At 33.6% G+C, this 25,221-nt stretch overlaps 1 protein-coding gene across 4 annotated transcripts in view; it reads left to right on the top strand.

The window, feature by feature from the left end:
* LOC144970464 (muscle-specific protein 300 kDa-like) overlaps positions 1–24,663 on the top strand; it is a 503,594-nt gene extending 478,931 nt beyond the window's left edge. For 3 of the 4 annotated variants that reach the window (XM_078910139.1, XM_078910156.1, XM_078910165.1), the window contains 10 exons: positions 6–206; positions 795–1,224; positions 2,363–2,523; positions 2,872–2,986; positions 5,225–5,436; positions 6,795–6,974; positions 8,652–8,801; positions 10,118–10,336; positions 11,811–11,957; positions 22,393–24,663. In XM_078910139.1, coding sequence (XP_078766265.1) covers positions 6–206; positions 795–1,224; positions 2,363–2,523; positions 2,872–2,986; positions 5,225–5,436; positions 6,795–6,974; positions 8,652–8,801; positions 10,118–10,336; positions 11,811–11,957; positions 22,393–22,410 — 1,833 coding nt within the window. In that variant the 3' untranslated portion in view covers positions 22,411–24,663. Of the gene's footprint in view, positions 1–5; positions 207–794; positions 1,225–2,362; positions 2,524–2,871; positions 2,987–5,224; positions 5,437–6,794; positions 6,975–8,651; positions 8,802–10,117; positions 10,337–11,810; positions 11,958–15,024; positions 15,078–22,392 lie in introns of all 4 variants that reach the window. The other variant, XM_078910148.1, reaches the window with a different exon arrangement.
* Positions 24,664–25,221: the final 558 nt, after the last annotated feature.

Here is a 25,221-nt window from a genome sequence, read left to right as displayed (position 1 = left end):
ATCAGCGAATCGAGGAAGAGGTCCATACCAAACGTCACCGAATATCCTACTTAGACCAGGCAGCTGTTTACCTGATGCAGAAGGGAGAGAGTCAAGACGCTCTCAGAGTTCAGCAGAAACTGGAGGAATTTAGATCTTTCTACAAGTCCGTGCTAGACAGGATGGTCACCGTCAAACTACGCATTGAGAGGATGGTGGTGGAGCAGGTACGTGGATTCATGGACGCGTTTTAAAATCACTTTTATTCATGGTATTATTATATATGCTTGTGTATACGTGTGTTATGGGTTTGTTTTAGTTTGGTTTTCTTTTGTCTTTTTTGTGGGGGGGAGGGGGTTAAACATGTGTTGGTTTTGGGTTGTTTTTTTTTTTTTTGTTGTATCATTTAAGAGTTAATAGACTTTTAAAACCTTTGAATGCTTTGTGAAAATTTCAAACATAGATACAATTTTTCAAAGTTACATAAACAACATTCATTGCTAATTTGATAGTTTTGAGTATATAATCACTATTTCAAATGATTAAAAATCCAATACACAAATAAGTGCCATCGTCAAGATCTGTAGTAAATTTTTATAATTTTTGCTATTAACATTCATTTGACATTTTCACCTGTATAACTTTTGTTGTTAGTTTTTTATGTTTTATTTGGGGTTTCTTTTGTTGATGTTTACTTGTTTTGTTTTGTTTTTCTTTTTGGCTAGGGGGGGGGGGGAAGGAGGAGGTCTTTGTTTTGGCTTTTTTGGGGGGTTTTATTTTTAAATTATTTATACTTTAAATTAATGTCTCCTCAGAACGAGAACCAGCAAGAAAACCTATTGAGGTCCTTCCCATCAGTTGACGACCGGTTGAGAGAGCTGAAAGAAGCCCAGGCAGCAGCTACTCTAGAAAGGCAAACTGCCGAGCTAGAAGCTTATTTAGACAATTCACCTCCAGAATCTCCCCCAGTTAAAAGGAGACCTGATGCTTCTCCCAGTCGAGTTGCTCCAACTGCCTCCCACAGAACTGGATCGCCTATGAGAAGAGCGGGAGCGCAGTTACCTAGGTCCAGATCACAATCACCTCAGAGATTATCCGGAACAGAATCACCTTTGAGGTCCAGTTCACCCCTGAGATCAAGTTCCCCCATCCAAAAGGCATTGTCCCCTGGGAGGAAGTCTCCTGCTACCCGGTCGTCGAGATCTCCCTCAAGAACAAATGTTGACTTTGTAGATTCGGCCAGAAGTAAGATGTTCGTCTTCTGTAAATCAGACATTTGCTTTAATGAAAATTAAAAAATTCGTAATTTTTAGGGGATAATAATAATAGTCGTTATAGTTAACTTAAAAAAATTTACCTTCACAAGGATGAAATAACACTAAAAAATCCTTTAAATTAATTAAAATTACTCTGGCATCAACTTTCATTTTAAAGTTTCAATGATAGAGATGCTTATAAAGTTATGAAATTGGAGCTGAAAATACGTAATCTTACGAATTTTTCATAATGATAGACAGGCCTGGTAACGTAATACAGGATATTTTTTAACGTTTATGCGGCTTTTATATGGTCTAGTGGTATAACTTTTGCTCTTGGATCAGAAGGTCCTGCTTTTAGCGGCACATATTGAATCCTTGGAAAAGTCTTTTTACTCACATTTTCTCAATGGACTCAGGTGTGAAATAAATACTTGGCCGTTAACAGCAATGTCTTTGTCACATCAAAAATCTTTTATTTTGCCTATTAGGCGTTACATCTTTGACCCCTTGCAAAGCACTTTGAGCATGTTTAGTAGATAGTGCGCTTTTTAAAAGGCTCAAGTTATGCTTGGGTTATTTTCTTTCCCCTGCTTATACTTTCTGTCACTTCTTTGTGAAATATATCCATTGTCGCTTTTTAAAAGAAAATATAGAACATTGCCTGTGAATTGGTTATAGTTCAATGATGTCTATACATTTAGTTTTTCTATTATCCCTGAGTTGAAAAAAGCAATTTTAATTTTCTCATTGTTCTTATCGCCATCACCATTGTCATTGTAATTATCATCATCATCAACACCATCTTCATCATCATCATCATCATCATCATCATCATCATCATCATCATCATCTTCAACATCATCTTCATCATCATCATTATCAACAATATCATCTTCACCATCATCACCATCATTATCATCATCATCATCATCATCATCATCATCATCATCATCATCATCATTATCATCAATTTCATCATCATCACCATCATGATCATCACCATTACCATCATCATCACCATCATCAGATTCAATATTTTATTTTTGTAACCTGTTAAATTATAATTAAGTAACTCTCCCAATGTGATATCATTGCAATTGATGACTCCATTATTTATTTCCCAGAATCCCCTGCCCCCAGCACACCTACCCGTTTGGAGGCAGCCCAGAGAAAGAAAGCAGCCAAGATTGAAATCCGTATGGAGCAGCTTGTAGAGTCTCTGGAGGAAGCCAATGCCAAGATGGAAAGATTGGAAAAGGTGTCCAGACCCAAATCAGAACACAATGTAAGAGCAACAAAATATTTTTATTTGCTTTCCTAATTCGTTGTATTAATAATATTATATTATATATTTTTTAACTTTTATATAGCGCAATATTCACTAAACGTGCTCAGGCGCTTTACAAGGGGTCCCTGACCAACAGCAACGCTTAACATGTTGGACGAGACAAGACGCCTGTTAGGTGATATTACAATTTTCAAAGACAGAGACAATACTGCTATAGTCACATTTTTGTTCACAACTAGAAATTTATGCTTTAAAATTTTTTAGAGGATATGAAAACATTATTATATATATTTATACTTACATATTCATATTGTTTTTTGTTTTTCTTTTGGTGTCATTTGACAGAAGAGGCTATTTGCTGATTGTGAGAACTCTGTCGACTCAGTTAATCGACTTTACAGACTTCTCCAAACAGAGACAGGTGTCATGAACATTGCCACTGCTGATATGCAAGTCCAAGGTATTTTGTGAGATAATCATATGTGCCGATTGGCAAGTGACGAGTGCGGAGCATTAGAGTTTTATAATACCTTTCTTTTTCTTCTTTGTATTTTTTTTTCGTTTATTTGCTTATTTTGTGTATGTTTTGAGATTATTACATTTCATCTTTAACCTTCAAAAAGATGGTCAAACTATTTTTACTTCTTACAACATATTTCTCCTTTTTCTTTTCCATTCTGATAAACCGTTTTTTTCTATTTCTTTTATGCGGCGTTTGATAATATATGAACAAATAAGAACTTTAATTTTTAATGACTTTTTAAAATATTGAGTTGAAATTTTGGAACTTTTCCTGTTTCTCTTAAAGCCCAAAGTAATAAATCATAATGCAAACACTTTTGCCAGAGACAATAATGTACACACTTTTTACCATTTATGTTTTTACACCCATACCTTTCAACAATATATACCATTTATGTTTTTACATCTATACCTTTCGACACTTTATGCCATTTATGTTTTTACACCTATACCTTTCGACACTTTATACCATTTATGTTTTTACACCCATACCTTTCGACACTTTATACCATTTATGTTTTTATCCCTATATCTTTCGACACTTTATACCATTTATGTAGCAATGACTATGAAAATTTTTGTTTTCTATTTTTGTGGGATATACTCCTCTTAAATCAAAGCCCTATCTCCACTGAGTAAAAATCTTTTTGAATTTTGGAAATCCATTAATATATAACAAAGTTATGCAGTTTCAAATGTGTCATTTATTTGGATGACTCACAAAGAGAAAAAAATACGGAAAATATGGGACGCTTTTTCTGCGTTTTATTCTGGTTTGTGGCTGTATCTCGCTTAATACGTGGAATAAGATATTAAAACCTGGCAATTTTATGGCAAAATTATCAGAAAATATGATGAAGACATCAGAAACGTTCTAACTTGTATAGTTTTAGAGCTGTATGGCTAGGGTCAACTATAATTTTGTTTTAAAATATACATAATATTGATCATTTGGAACTTTTCCGAAGTGTAATTTTGTGTCTACAACACATACAAATCAAACGAAAAATGCCTGCTAAATTATTATCAATCAGTCCAGTGAGACCATGGCTTATGTTATTTCTAGTATTTATTTGAGAGAGAGAGAGAGAGAGAGAGAGAGAGAGAGAGAGAGAGAAGAGAGAGGAGAGAGAGAGAGAGAGAGAGAGAGAATCTACTATCCCTATGACATAACAATGAAACAATGCCTTAATTTTTAAAAAAGCGCGAGAGGATTTGTGTCGTCAGTCACCGCGAACAAGTTGCCAGATGGCCACGTGTGTAGTCAAATATATAATTTTGCTTCTTTTATTAAATTTTATTCATCTATTTTTGTCTCATTGACATTTATCCTAGTCTATTCAATTTTCTGTTTGTTAAAATTTAGTTCATTTTAAGCGGGCCAGTCTTAATAGTGAAAGCCATATGATTTTCTATTTAGCCACTTTTGAAGTCGAATTTGGTCAGGTTAAAGTCTGGCCACCTGGCAGCCTTGCCTCACGTCATTTTCGTGTCGCGCGATGGTGGAGCAAAATGGCCGTCTCCATATTTTCACTCATTGAAATGCAAATTGGGTTGATGTTTTGTGAGAATACGGGAAAAGTACTTATCATAATCCAATGAAATTTGAAATATAAATAGAAGAAATGTGCATATATAACCTTATGAGCGACAAAATCTCTCCTCTTTGTAGTTTTAGAAAGATTGCACTCCAAAGAGTAAAAATCTATTTTTAACGGTCTTCTGGTAATCGTACGAGTTTTGTCGCTTGACATAATCTAAAATGACCTTTTTTTCTAACTGTGTGCCAACTTTCAGTCATATTCATCGATAAACAGCTTCGTAATTAATTTTTTAAAATAGCATATACGAAACGGCTTCGTCCCATATTTTGTCGCGAATTTGGGCACTTCGTGAGCGAAAAAGAGGCCCAAAGATTTGTGCGGGATAGTCATTGCTAATTTATGTTTTTACCCCTATACCTTTCGACACTTTATACCATTTATGTTTTTACCCCTATATCTTTCGACACTTTATACCATTTATGTTTTTACCCCTATACCTTTCAACACTTTATACCATTTATGTTTTTACCCCTATACCTTTCAACACTTTATACCATTTATGTTTTTACCCCCATACCTTTCAACACTTTATACCATTTATGTTTTTACCCTTTTTACCTTTCGACACGCAGCTGTATTGGATAGATGGAACCGTCTCCAAACCCGAGCCTCAGAACAAGAGGTCAAGAGGGTAAAGGGTCCTGATAACCAGGATCTAATCCAGTTCCACCATGACCTTGACCTTCTGCTGGCCTGGCTAACTGAGGCAGAGGCATTACAATCTACACACAGGAACCTCCCTGTGGATGTGGGAAAACTGGACATTATTGTTAGGCAATATAAGGTTAGTTTGACTTCGAATTTGAAATTGTGTTGCCTATTCAATATACCTTGTAATTTGTAAAGTAACATAACAACCTTTTTCCCCTAGAATCACACCCTTAGTTCTACTAATCCAATTAAAAGCCTTTGGGTCACATATAAAATGTACAAGACTTGAGTGAGGGATCAGGTTTGAAACAATATATCTCTAATGTTTAAAATTTTAGCTTAGCTGGCTGTATCAATTGATTTGTTTTTGCATTGACGTGGATCCCTCTGTTATATTGGTACTTACTGTGCAAAATATAAGTACAAATTCATTAAAGGGTGAAATTAACCACAGAGAACTTTTAACCTTTTTACCGTTTTTACTATCAGACAGTCTTGTGTCGTTTGTTGTTTATTTCCATCACGCATGGGATTTCTCAAATCAAACAATGACATATGTATGATTTTACGAAGGTGTATTTTGGATAATTCTGTCTTGACCTTTCAGTGGAACGGTCCCGAATATGATACCATGTACATCTGGGTGGGGTTCCCGACCTCCCATAGTGGGTAGGGAGGTACTTACTGTGTCTTCTATACCCCTATACCCGTTTTCCAATTGCTTTCTGTCTTTGTCTTGGAATGAGATTACTTAGTTTGTCCTGACTCTGACCGGAGATCTTGGCTGGGAGTCGAATGTAGTTATAGTTTTGGGAGATGATATTTTTTTCCTTGTAAATCATCTCTCTGTTATATATTGTTATTTTTTTTATTTTTAACATATGATCTGTAAACATTTGAGTGTGTTCCTCTTAGTGGGTTCTTGTACTGGTGTCTGGGTAAGACTTTTAGGTGATCTCAAACTGAGTACACTGATGATGTTCTCTTGGAATCTGCGTCTGCTCCCTATTTGTACCATTCCCTTTGTCTTACTTTTTCCTCAAGTCCTTGTAATTGTACATCTAAATGTTTCTACTTTCCAATTTTCTTCCTTTTTACTGGCGCTGATATGACCTTAATGTGTTTCAAGCGCCGTAATAACCTTAAAAACAAACAATAGTACATGGATTATTTCCCATGACTCAAAGTCCTAAGAGGAGTAAGGACAGGCCATGATAAACATTTCAACAGTTCATGTGTCAAACACAACAAGGACTCATGACATTTATTTAAAATTTATATTTTCAAAAATAACTTTATTGTTCCTATTTGATTTGGAAGTTTTGTCTGCTATAAATGGTGCAACACTATTAGGAACGGTATCAACATAGAAAATTGACGGGAAATGCTATGTTTACTGATAACTTTTAAAAAATTATTTTATAAATCCTTGAGATTTTTTTTTGATGGAAAATGAGTGATTTTTTCTTTGTTTTTGTTTTTTTTCATTAGGACTTTTTGGTCCAATTGGAAGCCAAGAAAGCCTCAGTGTTGTCCATCAACCTCCTTGGCCGTGGTTATGTCGGCCCTAGGGGTGATGAGAACAGGCAGCTCAAGTCAAAACTCAACGACATGAACAGACGATGGGACATGGTGCTGGCCAGGGCCTCGGACATTCAGCAAAACTTACAGGTAGGGTAGGGTCTGTGGCCGACTAGAGTACTATAGTTATGTCATGATAGGGGCCATGGCCGACTAGATTACTATAGTTACGTCATGGTAGGGACCATGGCCGACTAGAGTACTATAGTTACGTCATGGTAGGGGCCATGGCCGACTAGAGTACTATAGTTACGTCATGGTAGGGGACATGGCCGACTAGAGTACTATAGTTACGTCATGGTAGGGGACATAGCCGACTAGAGTACTATAGCTATGTCATGGTAGGGGCCAGGGCCGACTAGAGTACTCTAGTTACGTCATGGTAGGGGCCATGGCCGACTAGAGTACTATAGTTACGTCATAGTAGTGGCCATGGCCGACTAGAGTACTATAGTTACGTCATAGTAGGGGCCATAGCCGACTAGAGTACTATAGTTACGTCATGGTAGGGGCCATAGCCGACTAGAGTACTATAGTTATGTCATTGTAGTGGCCATGGCCGACTAGAGTCCTATAGTTACGTCATTGTAGTGGCCATGGCCGACTAGAGTACTATAGTTACGTCATTGTAGTGGCCATGGCCGACTAGAGTACTATAGTTACGTCATAGTAGGGGCCATAGCCGACTAGAGTACTATAGTTACGTCATTGTAGTGGCCATGGCCGACTAGAGTACTATAGTTACGTCATTGTAGTGGCCATGGCCGACTAGAGTACTATACTATAGTTACATCATGGTAGGGACCAAATTGAATGTCTTGGCTTGATTTAGAGATGATGAACTAATTAAAGTTTTGACTTTGATGTCAATAATAATAATAATAATAATAATAATAATAATAATAATAATAGATCTTTATTGTCCATAAATATGGCAATTTGTCATTTAGTTACACTTGTTATAATCGTTTTTGTTTTATTTTTCTTCTTTTTTTTTTTCACTTTCACTTTCTGTTAATTCTCGATTGTTAAGTTTATAAATGAAATGTATCCTTATGAGCTTTTAGCACTTTGTTACATGTGAATATGTACTATAGTTCTGATAATCGTACAGGTAAAAATTAAAAGTTTAAGGTAGAATAAACAGTCACTGGATAAAAGTAATTGGTTGCATGATTGCAAAATAGTTATGATACTTGTCACCAATGGAGACTCAATCTCACACTTGTATATCTCTTACACCTAGCAAATGGGGGGGCGAAGTGGCCGAGTGATTAAGGCATTTCACTGTGACCAGGAAGGTCCCGGGTTCGAGCCCTGCTTCAGGGACTCTCGTTTTTTGTTTTTTTTACCCTGGGCAAGATTATTAACCCCCAATTTGCTCACTGTGACAACATGGGTGATTCATGTTGACATAAGACATCTTGTTTGATGAGTTATCTATATTCCTTTGTGGAATGCCTGGGCGACGGTATCTTATGATATCGTAGCGGAGGGGCATAATTGTACCTTGTATTGTACACCTAGAAAATCAATGTAAAGTCTATCACCAGCTTACAGTATTTAAAAATGCCAACTGACTACCCATGTCTTGTAACGTTTCATTAAATATTGTTTGTTTGTTTGTTTGTTTGGTTTGTTTGTTTTATGTTGGTGTTTTTTGTTTATTTTTGTTTTTGTTTTGTTTTTTTGTTTTTTTTCGTTGTTGATCTTTTACAATGAATCAACAAGACACGAATTCTCACTCTCCTCTTTATGCCCCTACAGCTGGCCCTACTGCAATGCCAAGAATTCCACCAATCCATCAATGACTACGAAATGTGGTCTGAGAGCATTGAGGCACAGGTACGCCAGTGTGAACCCCTCAATCTCAATGCTGATGACACCGTCTTGTTAAAGAAATACTCTAAGTTACACGTAAGTCGCCTGATCTGTTTTGTTGTTGTTGTTGTGTTTGTTTGTTTGTTTGTTGCTCTAATTGGCTCAGTCTACTTTGTAATGGAAAAAAACCAGATTAGGTGTAAAGATGGTTTATAAATTCAACTGAAATATTTATGAAAAAGTGTGTTCTAATTTGATTTGTCATGTCATCACCGTTACTTTCGACACCATTATTAATATCAGCATCATCATTATCATCATCATCATCATCATCATCATCATCATCATCATCATCATCATCATCACCATCATCATCATCATCATCATCATCATCATCATCATCATCATCACCATCATCATCATCATCATCATTCATCATCATCATCATCATAATCATCATCAATCATCATCATCAATCATCATCATCATCATCATCATCATCATCATCATCATCATTCATCATCATCATCAATCATCATCATCATCATCATCTCATCATTATCATCACATCATCATCATCATCATCATCATCATCATCATCTCATCATCATCATCATCATCATCATCATTATCTCATCATCTCATCATCATCATCATCATCATCATCATCATCATCATCATCATCATCATCATCATATCATCATCATCATTATCATCATCATTCAATCATAATCATCATCATCATTCATCATCATCATCATCTATTTCATCATATCATCATCATCATCATCATCATCATCATCATCATCATCATCATCATCATCATCATATATCATTATCATCATCTATCATCATCATCATCATCATCATCATCATCATTATTCATCATCATCATCATCATCATCATCATCATCATCATCATCTCATACATCATCATTCTATCATCATTCATATCATCATCATCATCATCATCATCATCATCATATCATCATTATTTTCATCATCATCATCATCATCATCTCATCATCATCATCGTCATCATTATCTCATTATCATCATCATAATCATAATCATCATCATCATCATCATCATCATCATCATCATCATCATCAACATCGGATAAAGAGCAGAATAGCAGCAGCAGTTGTAGCCACATCCTTCTTTCTTTCTTTTTTTTTTTTTTCTCCTCATTTTCATCGGCAATAGCATCTTCATTAAATCGTGTTAGTTTTGAAATGTTCTGATATCCGTCAAGTATTGATAGATCATAATAATGCTTGCGATAAGATAACGAATCACTGTGTTAGATATCTTCTTTACTAGACTGATCTTAAATCGTTTTCAGATTCAGTATCGTCATCGAACAATTACCAGATCTTTACAAAACTGATTTTAAATCATCTTGCATACAGGATCTTCATCGAGAATTACTTGAGAACCAACCCAAAGTCCAGTCATTAAAAGACACTGTTGACAGACTGTTGACCACATCGGAATCCCCGGAGATGCTTACAGCCAGAGACAAGTCTCATATCATACACAATCGAGTCCGGTCACTCCTACACCTCACGTCAGCCTATGTGTCTAGTCTAGAAAAACGATTAAAATATCCATCCAAAAAGGGCAGCGCTGTGAGTATTATACCTGACCGACGTGCACTTATTTGTAGGTCTGATAACCCAATTATACCTGACTGACGTACACTTATTTGAGGTCTGATAACCCAATTATACAGACGTCCACTTATTTGTAGGTCTGATAACCCAATTATACCTGACCGACCTGCACTTATTTGTAGGTCTGATAACCCAATTCCTTATGGGATCATTGTTATAATGGAAATCTCAAAAAATGACACATGATTTTGTCCATTACAACAATGTTTAACCAGGCCCATAAGTGGGTTCGGATATCAGACCTGCATATATTTCAACGTCGTACCTGACCTATAGAGAATAATAAATGATAGCAAAAATAATAAATGATAGCAAAAATAATAAATGACAATAAGACTGCTTTTGAAAATAATAGATGATAGCAAACATAATAAATGATAACAAGACTACCTTTGAGAATAATAAATTATAGTAAAAGTAATAAATGATAACAAGACTACCTTTGAGAATAATAAATTATAGTAAAAATATTAAATAAATGATAACAGGACTGCCTTTGAGAATAATAAATTATAGTAAAAATATTAAATAAATGATAACAAGACTGCCTTTGAGAATAATAAATTATAGTAAAAATAATAAATTAATGATAACAAGACTGCCTTTGAGAATAATAAATTATAGTAAAAATATTAAATAAATGATAACAAGACTGCCTTTGAGAATAATAAATTATAGTAAAAATATTAAATAAATGATAACAAGACTGCCTTTGAGAATAATAAATTATAGTAAAAATATTAAATAAATGATAACAAGACTGCCTTTGAGAATAATAAATTATAGTAAAAATAATAAATTAATGATAACAAGACTGCCTTTGAGAATAATAAATTATAGTAAAAATAATAAATTAATGATAACAAGACTAAAAAAAACGATGAGACAACGGATGACAACATTCTGTCTTTTCCTTAATGTTTTAGATTCTTTTGTTGTTGTTGTTGTTGTTATTTTTGTTTTGTTTGGTTTCTTATTGACTGTTTTTAAGAAGGGGGAGGGGTGAAAGCATTTGTATTTGGCTGAGATTTGTTTTGTAAAATTGAATATTAAAAAAATTATATGACAGTCTACAACTTCCTGTGCGGCTATATGGTCTAGTGGTATGACACTCGCTTTCGGATCGGAAGGTCCTGGGTTCGAGCCTCGTGCTCGGCGCATAGTTGAGTCCTTGGAAAAGGCTCTTTACTCACATTCTCTCACCGTACTCAGGTGTAAAATGAGTACCTGGCCGTTAACAGCGTTGTCTTTGTCCGAAAAATTGTAATATCGCCTAACAGGCGTCATGTCCCGTCCTACATGTTAAATGTCGCTGTTGACCAGGGACCCCTTTTAAAGCACTTTGACAACATTTAGTGGATATTGCGCTATATAAAGCTCAATTTTTAAATATTTTTTTTTCCTCCCTTTGGTATGATATCCATTTCAGTCCAGCAGTTTTGACCTGAGTGAAGGCAGGTCATCAGGCTTGGGGAGCTCCCCTGCCTCCCGTTCTTCTACGTCATTGAGAATCGCTACCACCCCGTCGTCATCATTACGTAGCAGAGAACGGTCGCCATTTACACTTTCCAGACAGGTGAGGATTTCATGGCGGTGATAAAACCCATTTTAGGTTGTTGTTGTTTTTTTAAAAAGTTGTTTGTTCATCGTTTTGTGTGTTTGAAGACGCGTCCCACCAGTCGTGTCACTACAATCATGATACTACAATGAGTCACCAAATGATGACAAAGTTGAGACTCTAACTCTAACCAACGTCTATACGTGAGTCAATGATGCTTTTGTACATGATGTAGTCTTAGAAAGAAAAATATATCTTAACATGAGGAGATGACTTTCTTAAGCTGCCAAGCCATATCCAGATTGAAAATGAGTTTACTCTCTCAAGCAATTTATTTCCATATCTTAGAGTTTACAAGAGAAAATTTAAAGTTTCCAAACACTCGGGGTATTGCTCTATGAGCCAAAGAAGACAAGTATTAATCACTCGATGAATGTCACAAAATCACACTTTGTCTCTGAGTGATGAAAATACGAGTCACTTCCTCATAGAGTAGATGCAATATAGTTTCAAATCGAAATAGAATATTTCATGGAATAATATTTTAAAATCTTTCTTGAAATGTCCATGACGATGTTTCATATTATATAAACCGATATTCGAATATTATTTAAATCTTATTGTATTCTGTACATTTTTGTCTTTCATATTTGCACTAGATTATGAGTGATTCTGAGTTTGCTTATATTATTTGTGTGTGCAGTCTTTTATTATCATGTATCTTAGTTTTCAATATTATATTTGTAATACATTTAGTGTTTAAATTACCGCAATCTAAGGACATTTGCCACATGTTGCTATAGATGTTTCTTTGTATTTTAAATGGGAAAAAATGAAATTACTAACAATATGTATTTTGCGGTTCACATTTTAAAATATTACCTCCGTAGTTCTTTTAGCGTGTGTTACACTGAAATGGAGATGCCATTTTGATAAAATTAGATGCACCAAACAAACAAAAAGTAAAGCATAACAGGCACAAAACTTACCTATTGGTGTTTTAAATTTTGATTTATTTTGATCGTTTTTCATCTTTGCTTTTCTTCATTTTTTACTATATCTATTTTTCAATATTTCCTTTTCATATAACTTGTCTCAGACAACATAACTCCTGTCTATTAGGATGGATACAAAAAAAAGAGATTGCAGCTTTATTTCATAACATTACGAGGGAAATGCTTTGAAGACTGAATCAATACTTACATGCAGCTCTATTTCATTCAATTTATCATAGTTTTTCGATAAGCATTGCTATCACCCTATTCATTTACTTTCCAATCGCCTCTCTGCAAACTTCATTGACCATCAAACGTATTATAATATATATATATGTTAATTAATTGTTCTAGTACTTCTATGAAATTGTCTTATTAAGATCACCTTGTTATAGCTTGGTTAGAATTCACATTGATCAAGACTTAATGAGACATTGCTATAGAAAGAGAAGAAGAAAAAAATGACAGTGGGAAATTATAACCCGTGTAAATGACAGTGGGAAATTAGAACCTGTGATAATGACAGTGGGAGATTAGAACCTGTGAAAATGACAGTGGGAGATTGTGATAATGACAGTGGAAGATTAGAACCTGTGATAAAGATTGAATAAAGGGTCAAAGGGAGAGAAAGAAAACAAAAAACAAAAACTCTACAACTTTTTCTTTTTTATCCACGATATCACGATGATATGACAAATTTATATTTGATGCACTCTGAGAAGTGTCAAACAAAATTGATATATTATATAGAAAAAACAGAAACATTCAACTGAGCACTAGTCCTGATTCAAATAGTCCATACATATATTCAATGTTTGTTTCATAATGGATTTGTGAATTTTGCGGTGATGCCCCCCCCCCCCCCCCCAAAAAAAAAATGGTGGCTTTAAGATCTGAACACAGTCAGGAGTAGCTTTTTAGTGCCAACCCAAGTGTATCTAAGACACTCAACAATAAAACTTCAATCATTCTTGATTTGGCGTATGATGTTGATAAGGCTAAGGTCATAGGTCGGATGGAGACATTCAGGTTTTAGTATCACTACCTCAGATATTTAAAGGGGGGTTATCCCCCCATGTTTTCTTTATATCAGGCAGACATTCAAACAAAGATACTACGTTTATACGTCATTGGGAAAAAGGGCTTTTTATCAGTTCTACCTCTTGTTCACGTCTATATTGTCATTGTAAATGTCTGCTTTTGTTTAGATTACCAAACACAGATCTAGATTGACTTAATGAATTTTAAACTTGTAATGCACGTAATTAAAAAAAAGATAAAGGATTTATAAAGAGGCAAAATGTTTTGAGAGAGATTTTATATGTAGAATTAGCAAAATGTTTTGAAAATTGTCATCTAATTCAGTTTATTATTGTTAAAATTACGATTTTCTGACCAATTTACACGAGATAAACAATTCAAGCTATCGGTTACGCCTAGACCAGTTCATTTTTGGTATTTATTTTAAACCACGTAATCTCATATGACTTTTGTTATAGTGTGATAATAATTAGATATAGCATGCATAGAGTTATTCATTTATCACAATTCTGTGTTATTTAATTAGACGCTACATTGCTACTGATGGAAACGTTCTATTAGAATTAGAAACTGCCTTAGGTCGTCCTTAATCAGCATATATTGTTATGATTAAAAAAACAAAAGAAATGAGATTTAAAAAAAAAGATTTAATTAGAAAGAGGAAAATAAAAAAAATGATCAGAGAACTTTTATTTTGTTTTGTTTTGTTGTTTTTTTTCCAAGGATTGTCAGTGTTAAAGAACGTGTGTAAAATGTCTATGTAGATATTGTCACGTAATTGCTCGCTTATTTTTATTGTCTTAGAAGAAAGTAAAATATATATTATAAGATGTGCTGGAATTGACTTCATACCTTGATAATGAAAGAAAATATTACTAAAAATAATTTAATCACATAACTTCATTTGTTTTCAATTCAGAGTAAAGTATAAACTAGATTTCCATCTTGTTGTATTAATTCGATCATTAAGTGTCAATCATTTGTGATCATGTGACATTATTCCCACCACCAACCCGTCTCATATCCAACACCATCATTGATATCCACAGTTTCTAAGAAGACTCTTCAACTATTTGTCACCAAGAGCCCAGGATAGAGACAAGTAATATTTTACGTGGTCTTCATCTCGTCTGTAATTAAGACGCACAGACCACATTTTTTCTTCTGTTTTGTTTTTGATTCATTCGGTATTGTCTCTTCTTACCACCCGTCTCAGGCAGAAGGGTTCCCCCCCCCCCCCCATTTATTTCAATGTTTAAATGTTATGTCAGGAATGCCGGGTTTTGGGAATGGATCGTTTTTCACACCTCACTCACAAATCATCTTGCATTTTTATTTAAATCTTAGTAATCTGCTCCTATTTGGTAACTTATGTTTTATTTGCTTGCTTTAGATTGCTTTGGTGGATAAGAGTGACCTCCCTTGCACACAAGAATGTCACACGTCTTTGGATATTGTCTTGTTTTTGCATGAACTCTTGAACTTTTTACCAGGACTTTAACTTTTAGAACGTGTCTTGAAATTGTCTCTTCCAAGCATTACGACTCTCAATGCACTAGTTCTGCTTACTCTTTCAATCCAGTGTCTGGTGTCTTGAATTTGGTTGGAAGGGCAAGATTTTGGATAATTGTTTTGTGTTGAATATGAAATAGTGGCAATGCTAAGAAGTGCCATTGTGTTTCTGATATTATCATGAAAATACTCTGGTAAAAACAATCAAACAGAAAGAAATTGCACAATGGACTGTCCAGATGTAATGATTTGTCATACACATGTCCAAAGATTTCTTTCCCCTAATTTTATGTAACATTGTGAAATTGAATGTAAGCTTCAATTTAATTACGAAAACAGATAGAATGAACGTTTCTGGTTTCCCCTTTATCTACAAACAGGATGAATGAAACACTACAGACGAATGCGATCATGTGGTAGTGGCTTTGTTAACAACGCATTCATCCTGTTAGTTGATAAATGGGAAACCCGAAACGTTCATTCATTCTATATGTTTTCGTAATTAAATTGAAGCTTACATTCAATTTCTCATTGTTATTTATTTCTTCGAGCTTCAAGCAGCAATATTTACATTACCTAAATTTATGTGAAAGTTAAAGCTGATTTTTTAAAACACATTCAATCACTTTGGCATTATTCGTTCGTGGTTTTTTATTTTTTTATTTTTATTTTTATTTTTTTTTTTTACTGTAACTGTAACAAAAACATTCATATCCATTTATTCATCTCACCAAATATTCTCACTGATTTTGCAAGCCATTGCTAATCTTTCAAAAAAAAAAGGCATCCATTATTTATACAATCAGAAAAAGAATAGAAAACATTAAGATTTGTCGGTTATACGACTGGTTTCATCAAATTAACTTGTGAAATAAACAACACGAATTGTGAAATTGCATAAATATTGCATTTGTTAAAATGAGAGCATTTATGCATCAAGAAAATAGTCGTATGAATGTACTATGCCATGTACTATGCCATGCCTTTATGCCGTAACTTGTGTGCTCTCCTAATCAACTGGAATCATTTGATCTTTTCTTTTCGTTTTATGTTTTGTTTTTGTTTTGTTTTTGTAACGCCTTCTCCATTCTCATTGTAAAAGCCAAACACTTGTAAAACTATTTTTAAAATCCCCCATCCAGAAACTGGGGCGTTCCATTGGATTGTATTACATGGCAACCCTCATGCCTGCGATCATGATTGTTTTTGGTTTTGCCGCTAATGTTGCTTGCCCATCACGTCTAACCATGCACTATATTCATTACTTCTAACCACTAAATTCTAAAGTTAAGTCTTCCCATTCATATTTATATTATATTTATTATATATTTATAAAAGAAAAAAATATAATGCCCCTAAGTTTAAAAGGAACCTCGATCAGTTGTTGGTAAATAGTGGTGCAATGTATCGGGGAGGGGGGGGGTGTTTAAAATATTATTATATCTGCCATTTTGTTTCAAGTCATTATTTTGTTAATTTCCACAGAGTAGAGACTTTTGTGTGTGGATTCAAAGTGTGCTCGTCAATAACGTTCATCTCTACAGCCATAATTTAACCCTCCATGTCACTCACACATTAATCACGTTCTCATTCTAGTTGTCTGTAACCTTCAAACTAATGGTTCTCCTTCTGCTTCTGTCTATACTACCTACCATTAAATCAGATTTAACTTGTGTCATTATTTTGTGAATGTAAAATATTAACATCTCGGTGATCTTTCATGTTTATCTAAGGATGGATGGTGAACAAGACTTGACATTTTTCTTATGAAACCCGGATTTAAAAAACAAAACCAAAAACATTTTGGCATAACACAAACAGACATTAAAATGCTTTGCCACTTTTCATTTCACTTAGTCCCTTCCCAAATATCACTGATTACCAATATCAGCTGGATTAGAAATGGGTGTTTATATTACTCCTTGTTTTATCATTAATAGCAAATCCCTTTTTTTTCTTTTTTGTTTTTTTCTTTCTTTTTTTTTTTTTTTTTGTTTGCTTGTTTCTTTTCTTTTTTTTTTTTTTCTATTGTTTTGTTTTGTTTTTTCAAGTATAGCTAAAGGCAATAACGATTGCACGAGAAATTAAATCAAAGTCAATGAAGTGTGGTTTCATTATCTTGAGGGACTGTTCACAGTAACTTTTCATGTTACAGCTTTCAGTGTTTGAAATTTCCATCTTTCATCCGTTTATATCATCATCATCATCATCATCATCATCATCATCATCATCATCATCATCATCATCATCATCATCATCATCATCATCATCATCATCATCATCATCATCATCATCATCATCATCATCATCATCATCATCATCATCATCATCATCATCATCATCATCTCATCATCATCATCATCATCATCATCATCATCATCATCATCATCATCATCATCATCATCATTCATCATCATCACCATCATCTCATCATCTTCATCATCATCATCATCTATCATCATCATCATCCATCATCATCATCATCATCATCATCATCATCATCATCATCATCATCATCATCATCACCATCATCATCATCATCGTCATCATCATCATCATCATCATCATCATCATCATCATCACCATGTTATTTGTCATCGTTGTCGTCGGTCACCTACAAGATGATCAAGATCTATTTTACCCTATCTACAGCTTTACCACAACACCAACAAACATAATCTATGAACAGCTTGTTATTGTTATAACCGCACACTGAAATGTACATATTGTATCATGCTTTCTGTTTGACAAATGAACACAAATGTTATCTTTTGACATCTAAGACAGCTTGTTTCAGTCATTAGTACTGTATTATTTTTATTAACTTAAATAAACTCAAAACTTCTTTTTGACATTCAGGTCATATATTATCGACTGCTAAAAAATCTATTCAATCCCATCTACCTTTTAAAAGGACCTGTCAAAGAAATGGCCTGATTTTGGATGATGAAGCGATCTGTTTATTAGATTATTTTTACAAATAAAACATTCCAGTCCAGCTAATTGAATGTTGACTCATTACTTTGGGAATCCACGTGAAGGTTTTTTACACTCTTATAAAACTACCATAACTCACAGTGTTCCAAATTGCTTCTCAGCGATCTTTTAGTCTGAGTCACTGAACCGTGAAGTCAGTGATTTCACGGCAGGTAATCTTAATCCTGGGTGCATTCCTTACTAATCCCTATCTTCCGTTTTTTTGTGTTAATTCAAACATTTTCTCACCCCGATAATTAAATATAACATTATATTTTTTAGTTGAATATCATTTACCCTTCTTTGCTACACATCATTGTGAAATTTTTATCAAAATAAGTTTATTGGTTATGTTGTAACTTGGGTTATAAAAGTATGTACATAATAGAATTTTGAAAAGTGATTTCTCAAATATAATTAGTGATATCTCATTAACCAAACGATAGATTTCCTTCGTTGATAATTTATAAGTTTTAAAATTTTATTGTCTTTTAGGTGTGAAAGTTCGGTTAGTGCGCGAAGCGTAGTTTATTTTTTATGATTTTTTTTGTTTCACCTATCAGGTAAAAAGGGAACATACACTTGAGATACACTTAAAAATCTCAATTCACTATGTTGTTTATGTGCTAAAGGTGCACTAACAGTTAAAGAAAAGGCTAAAAACAGGAAAAACATTTTTTGTAAAGACTTCAAAAATGAAATCAAACTGTTCTTTGACATTGATATTGGAACGGACCTTAAAAATAAACATTCAGAAGTTATATGCTATAAATGTGAAAAGAAAATTAGAGACATGAAAACATATAAGAGTCTACTAGCAGTTGTAGAATCTTACAAGACCTGTGAATTGCTCACTGATGTGCCTCAAGAGAAAAAATAAGAATGGGAAACTAAGATCCCAATCACAGAAGAAAAAATAGCCTTAGTTGTTCATAAAGAGAAACTGTCAGAACGATGTGGGCCAGTCTGCAGTTCTCTTGATGATATATTAAAAACAAACAAAATCATATCTCAAGTATGTCATAGTCGTAGCTTCATAGGAAATCATTGCCATAGATATTACACACAAGACGTTTACGAAAAACTCACTGAAAATGTCGTTTCTAAAACATACATGTATACAAACAATAAATTAATCAGGGACAAAGCTGAAACTATAAACAAATGTTTTGATGAAATAAATGGAGCTTATTCTGAAATACATTCACTAATTTCTCACACAAAACCAGTCACAGAGACAGTAATAGAAAGTGTTAATAGCAAGATAGAGAAATATATGACAATATACCGTAATTACTTTCCTCAAAATGTACTTCCAAAACACCACATATTGGAAACCCATTGCATACCTTTTATGAAGAAATATACTTTTGGTCTAGGTCTTTTAGGAGAACAAGGAGGTGAATTGTTACATTCAACAATTTCAAAAATTGAAAAGAGAACACAATCAATGAGAACATAATCATCTCAATTAAAAACAATAATAAAAAGTAACCTCCTGCAGGTTTCTCCTGATATCATGTCGTATGTGCCCCCCCAAAAAAAGAAAGTTAGAGAGAAATGAAAATTTGATGAATCAAACAAAATAATACTTAAACATCTTAAAACATTTGACATATTACGTGGTTAAACTTCCTCTAAAAATAGAGCTGTTATTTGTATATTTTGAGTTATATGTTGCTTTCTCAATCCCCTTTTTTTCTCTTTTCTACTTATCCCTTTCTCCCTCCAACTATCCTCCGTTCAATAGCTACATCCTCCACCACAAATCTTTTTGTTCTTTCTCATACCTAAACAGATCCATACACATACCAACACACACTAGCAACTCCCCATCTCTAACACAAACACACACACACACACACACATATAAACACACACATGCATTGACACGCAAATTACTCAATACGCAAATTACTTAATATCTAATTTATAAATGGGTTTGGACGCATTAATGGACTCTACTAGTTTTCACAATGACTTTTAAAATAAAATGAATTCAATTCTTTGTAAACACAGAGAAAGTGCTGGGTATCTGCTTTTTAAAGAAAGTGAATATATAATATTAAAGTATGTTTGATGGCATTCTAACTATATTCTGTAATCTGGAGTTGTAATACAAGAGAGATTGCATATTGAATCCTCAAGGCCGTCGAATGTTGAATGGGAGGGTTCAAATATCAGACGGAATAGTGAAATAACCAAATTTCCGGCATATGTGAAATTTTGTGACTAATTAGAAATAGTCTTTGACTTTTAATTAGTGAATTTTTTTTAAACTTTGGTCGTTTAAATTTTTAGATAATTAAGAGTTTATTATGCATGTTTGAGTGAATTTTTTTTCAAAAATACTCTGAAAGTTAATGCTTAGTGTGAAAATTATATACATCTTATTATTAATAAAATTATATCAGAATAAAGATCATCTTCTCCTTTTTCTAAGTAATCACTTTGTATTTATAAATAACATTTTTAAAATAGTTAAAAACAGGTTTAAAAACCATAACAAAGGTTGATAATTTCAATAGTCACAAAAGGCTCTGACTGAATAGCAGAAATCGGTGAAGCGTGACAGTATGCATTGTGAGAGCAGGGGTAAAGCGGGCTGAACTAAAAGATCGCTTTTGGAACACTGTGAACTGCATGCCGTTTATTTTTGTACTCACTGCATGAACTCAACACACATTGACCATTCTTGGTGAGTGGGATAGACATATTTGCTTTAAGGACCTGTGTCGTATTTTTCATTGTTGATATTTATTAGATATTGATATGGAGGTAAAGATTTTTAATTTGAGTTGACTTTTATTAATATCTCTCTAATACGAGGATCTTTTTTTTAATTAGGAAGAGATTTAACCCTCTCTTTACTAGCTGTCAGAAATTTCACACACATTCGTTGCAATACAAACATTATTCTCGTATCGCCTTGTTTTAAAAATCACCCAATTTGAAGGAAAAATCTTTGTTATATTTACAATAATTTAAAGCTGATTTGTAAAGCTTGTTTTGTTTTTTTTTTTTTTTTTTTTTTTGGGGGGGGGGATTGTAAATAAAATGCTTTATAACTTGTATTTGTTGCTTTTAAATTTGAGTTTGAAAGTTGAATTTGTATGGTGGATCAGCATTGCATTTTAGTCAAAAATCTTGGAAATGGAAATGGTTGGTAAAGAGGGAGTCAAGCCAGTGTAGATTGCAGGATCTAAAATATGTTACTTTTTGATTCAATGGGACAAACTTATATATGGACATTATTCAAGTATTTTAAAGATTGAGTGGTTTAGTGCTTCTTATCGATGCCTAGTTATTTGATATTTTGTCAAATAGCTTTGAGTGTAAGCTTGTAATATGTGAGTAATGTCTAAGAGCCTCTGTAATAATTTCACTTACAAATGCATTGTGTTCATTTTACTTTTAGAAAATTGATATACACATTTATAAATAAATAAATCAGAAAGATAAATAAAATATGATAAAAAGATGTATAGATAAATGCTTCCAGATTAGATTAAAAAGATAAATTTTGATATTTGATATTTGATATTGATTTGATATTTGATATTGATTTGATATTTGATATTGATTTGATATATATTCATAAATGATTAGGGCAATCCGTCTCTATTATTGAAATGAGTTATAATATATCTATTGATGTTTACGATTTTAAGTGTGGTTTGTCCAGCTGATTGGCTATCGAAACTGCCCATGCAGATCTTATTATAATCTAAAATTTAATTTACTGACCAGTTGTTCCAAGATATGTTGTTGAAACGTTTTAATTAACATAAAAACCTTGAATATATCCGGAGGCATGTCATTTGGACAATATATTTTTTACCCATGTATTTCATAGTTTTGGCTCTCTCCAATAGAAAACTATTCTTATCTTACTGAATCTACCCATATCTTTCTTGTTTCTGTTTCAGTTTGAGTACAGGTCTTGATACCAACGGGATTCCCTCTAGTCGGTCTGACCCCCAAGTCCGTCCATCACTCCTGATGCGAGTCATTCGAACGGCTCTACCCATTCAGCTGTTACTCCTGATGTTTCTCCTGTTGGCCTACATGGTGCCAGCTTGTGAAGACGAATATAGTTGTATGCTAAGGAATAATCTTAAGAACTCCTTCTCCCCCATGCTGCAATACACGAACGGCGCCCCTCCAGTGTAGACAAAAACACAAACTAGATAACTTAGAACCGATATATACGAAGACCAATAACGTTTTACCGAACTGACGATTAAAATTAAACCCATTCTGTGAGAACATATCATACCAAAAATTGACAAACATTCCAAATTTTGACTTTGTTGCCATTTTTGTTATTATAGTTATAGTCATAATTATATAAAGAGATTCTCAAAACTCAGGATTATTGTTTTAAATGAAAGATATTTTGGTGCTATTTTTAAAATGAACCATAACTTTACTATGTAAATAAGAAAAGGAAGTTTACAAGGATTACAATATTATATACTCGTGTTTCATCGAGGGGCTTTTCAAGTCTTGCAATAGATGCCGGGTGTGTTCAGTAAGGGAGGAGATTTGGAGATAAAGGAGTAAGAATTTGTTCAAACCTTGTTTGGAAATGTAAAATGTTATGATCACCAATCGACATCTTTACATCACGTTCTCTGTTTCTGTCGTTGTTATTGTTGTTGTTGTAGTAGTAGTTGTTGTTGTTGTTGTTGTTGTTATTGTTATTGTTGTTGTTGTTGTTTTTGTTCTAGTTGTTGTTGTTGTTGGCTGCTGGCTGTTTTTAAACTATCTTATGATGTTTCATGCTGATGTAAGATTAGATTGAAATGATCCCCCCCCCCCTCCCCTTTCCAATGCCACATTTGAACATATCAACTATTTAAAACCACTGAATGGGACTTCGGCCCTAATATATTATCCCAAACCAAAATGTCTCACATGAATCGATTACTGGTTTCACTTTTCTTTATAACCTTGTTTATTTCACTTATATCATTTTGAAGTATTATAGTCACCAAGTAAAAAACCAGTTTGTTTTATTTACACGTTTATTTTAAACTTATCATAATAAAGTTTGCAGTCCCTCCAATTTTCTAGACTTTATTTTGATTTCATGTTACATCTGATTTTATGAAGGTATAATAATAACAATTATAATATTGTTTCGTATTCTTGTAATCCGTCTTCGACTGTGATACGAAGGGCAGCCTTTATAAATTATTACAATTCTTGTTGCATCCTTGTTCTTTATCATTTTTCATGTTACCCTCTCGTTTGTCTGACTAATTTTTTAAATTCATTTAAAAAACTCAACGTTGGATCATCTTTATCGTTTCATTTATCATTTATTTTCTGTTATCTGTTGTTTCAAATCAAAAATCTTTAAATGTGACCTATCACATCAAAACGATGATTTAGATGGTAAAAAATGAATTTTTATTTGTAGTCAAAAATATGAGACCAGTGTTAAATTTTTGTTTTAATAAGGAAAAAGACTAACATTTTTTTTTAAACTGACAAAAGCTAAAATTTCGACATTGTAGCTTTTCTGACATCCAGCATAACACCGTTTTGAGCTGATGGATCACAAATGTTCAATTTAGAGTTTGTAACTGTTACGAGTTTTGAATCTCCAATTGTTTCATTGTTATTGATTACCTCCCATTATCTTGTTGATGTGAACTAGAGACATTGTCTTGTCATTGTTTTCCATGTTAGTGATGGACACGCGAGTCCCAAAGAATTACACATCATTTACCCCAGCCTTTAAAAGAGTATGCAATAATCTATAGGACGGTGTGTTTGTATCATGTTACCTCTAAATAATGTCTATTTTTACACACAGGTGGTGTCATATTCAATACAAATACGAGTTGTTATGTTTAGGTTGTGAATTCATTTATTAATATTTCTTTTTAGTAATGCAACTATTTATAAAACTGCCTGTAGTTTTAGCCACTTTTAGAATATACACTTTTCATGTTACTATGTATTTACGATTTATTCACCATTTTAATAGTAATATACAGTTTTTCTCTAGGCCATTACTCCACAAACAAGCATTCATGATATAATAATATACACACTTTGTACTATTTGACGACACTGTATTCAAGTGTTGACACCTACTATTCTTTCTATTCATTATGCACTTCTTAGGGTCTTATATTTTTGTACACACTTGCAAGAATAAAGAGTGCATTTGAAAGCTTTAAAAATGTTCTTATTTGAGTGTTTGACTAATTTAATGATACTTTAAAAAAAACGCATTCATTTCACTCATATTACGGTTTTGTGATCTTGTCGTATGGCACTCGCCTTTTGACCTGTTGGTCATGAGGTCAATATAGGTCCTGGGAAAGGCCTCTTTACTCACATTCTGACTGTCACTGCGCCCGAAAGTAACATGAGTACCTGACCAGTTGTTTATGTCGAAATGAAGTGTTATGGAGACTAAAAGGCATTATGTCTCGTCCTACATGATAAGCGTTGTTGCTGGCTTGGATCCCTTATAAAGGGCCTTGAGAACATTAAAAAATATTGCTTGGTTTAAAAGATGGGGTTGTTTTGTTCTTTTCAAATTCTTTGTTTTGGTATTTAGGGGTCACTGTTAATAAAATAAGATGCAAATAGTATACGAGATAACTTCTAGTGCGCTAAACATTGCTTTTTTTTTACGAAACCCGTCGAAAACCGGTGCCGGGTTCACTCCCCAATGAGTCAATATTTGCCATCAAAAAGAAATTCAATCTTGTTGGATAGAAGTCTCCAATCAC

Source organism: Berghia stephanieae, chromosome 1, assembly GCF_034508935.2.
Source record: "Berghia stephanieae isolate SIO BIC M18660-M18661 chromosome 1, UCSD_Bste_1.3, whole genome shotgun sequence".
NCBI lineage: Eukaryota > Metazoa > Mollusca > Gastropoda > Nudibranchia > Aeolidiidae > Berghia > Berghia stephanieae.
The sequence above is the reverse complement of the archived record's forward strand: the minus strand, read 5'-3'. Positions and strand labels throughout refer to the sequence as shown.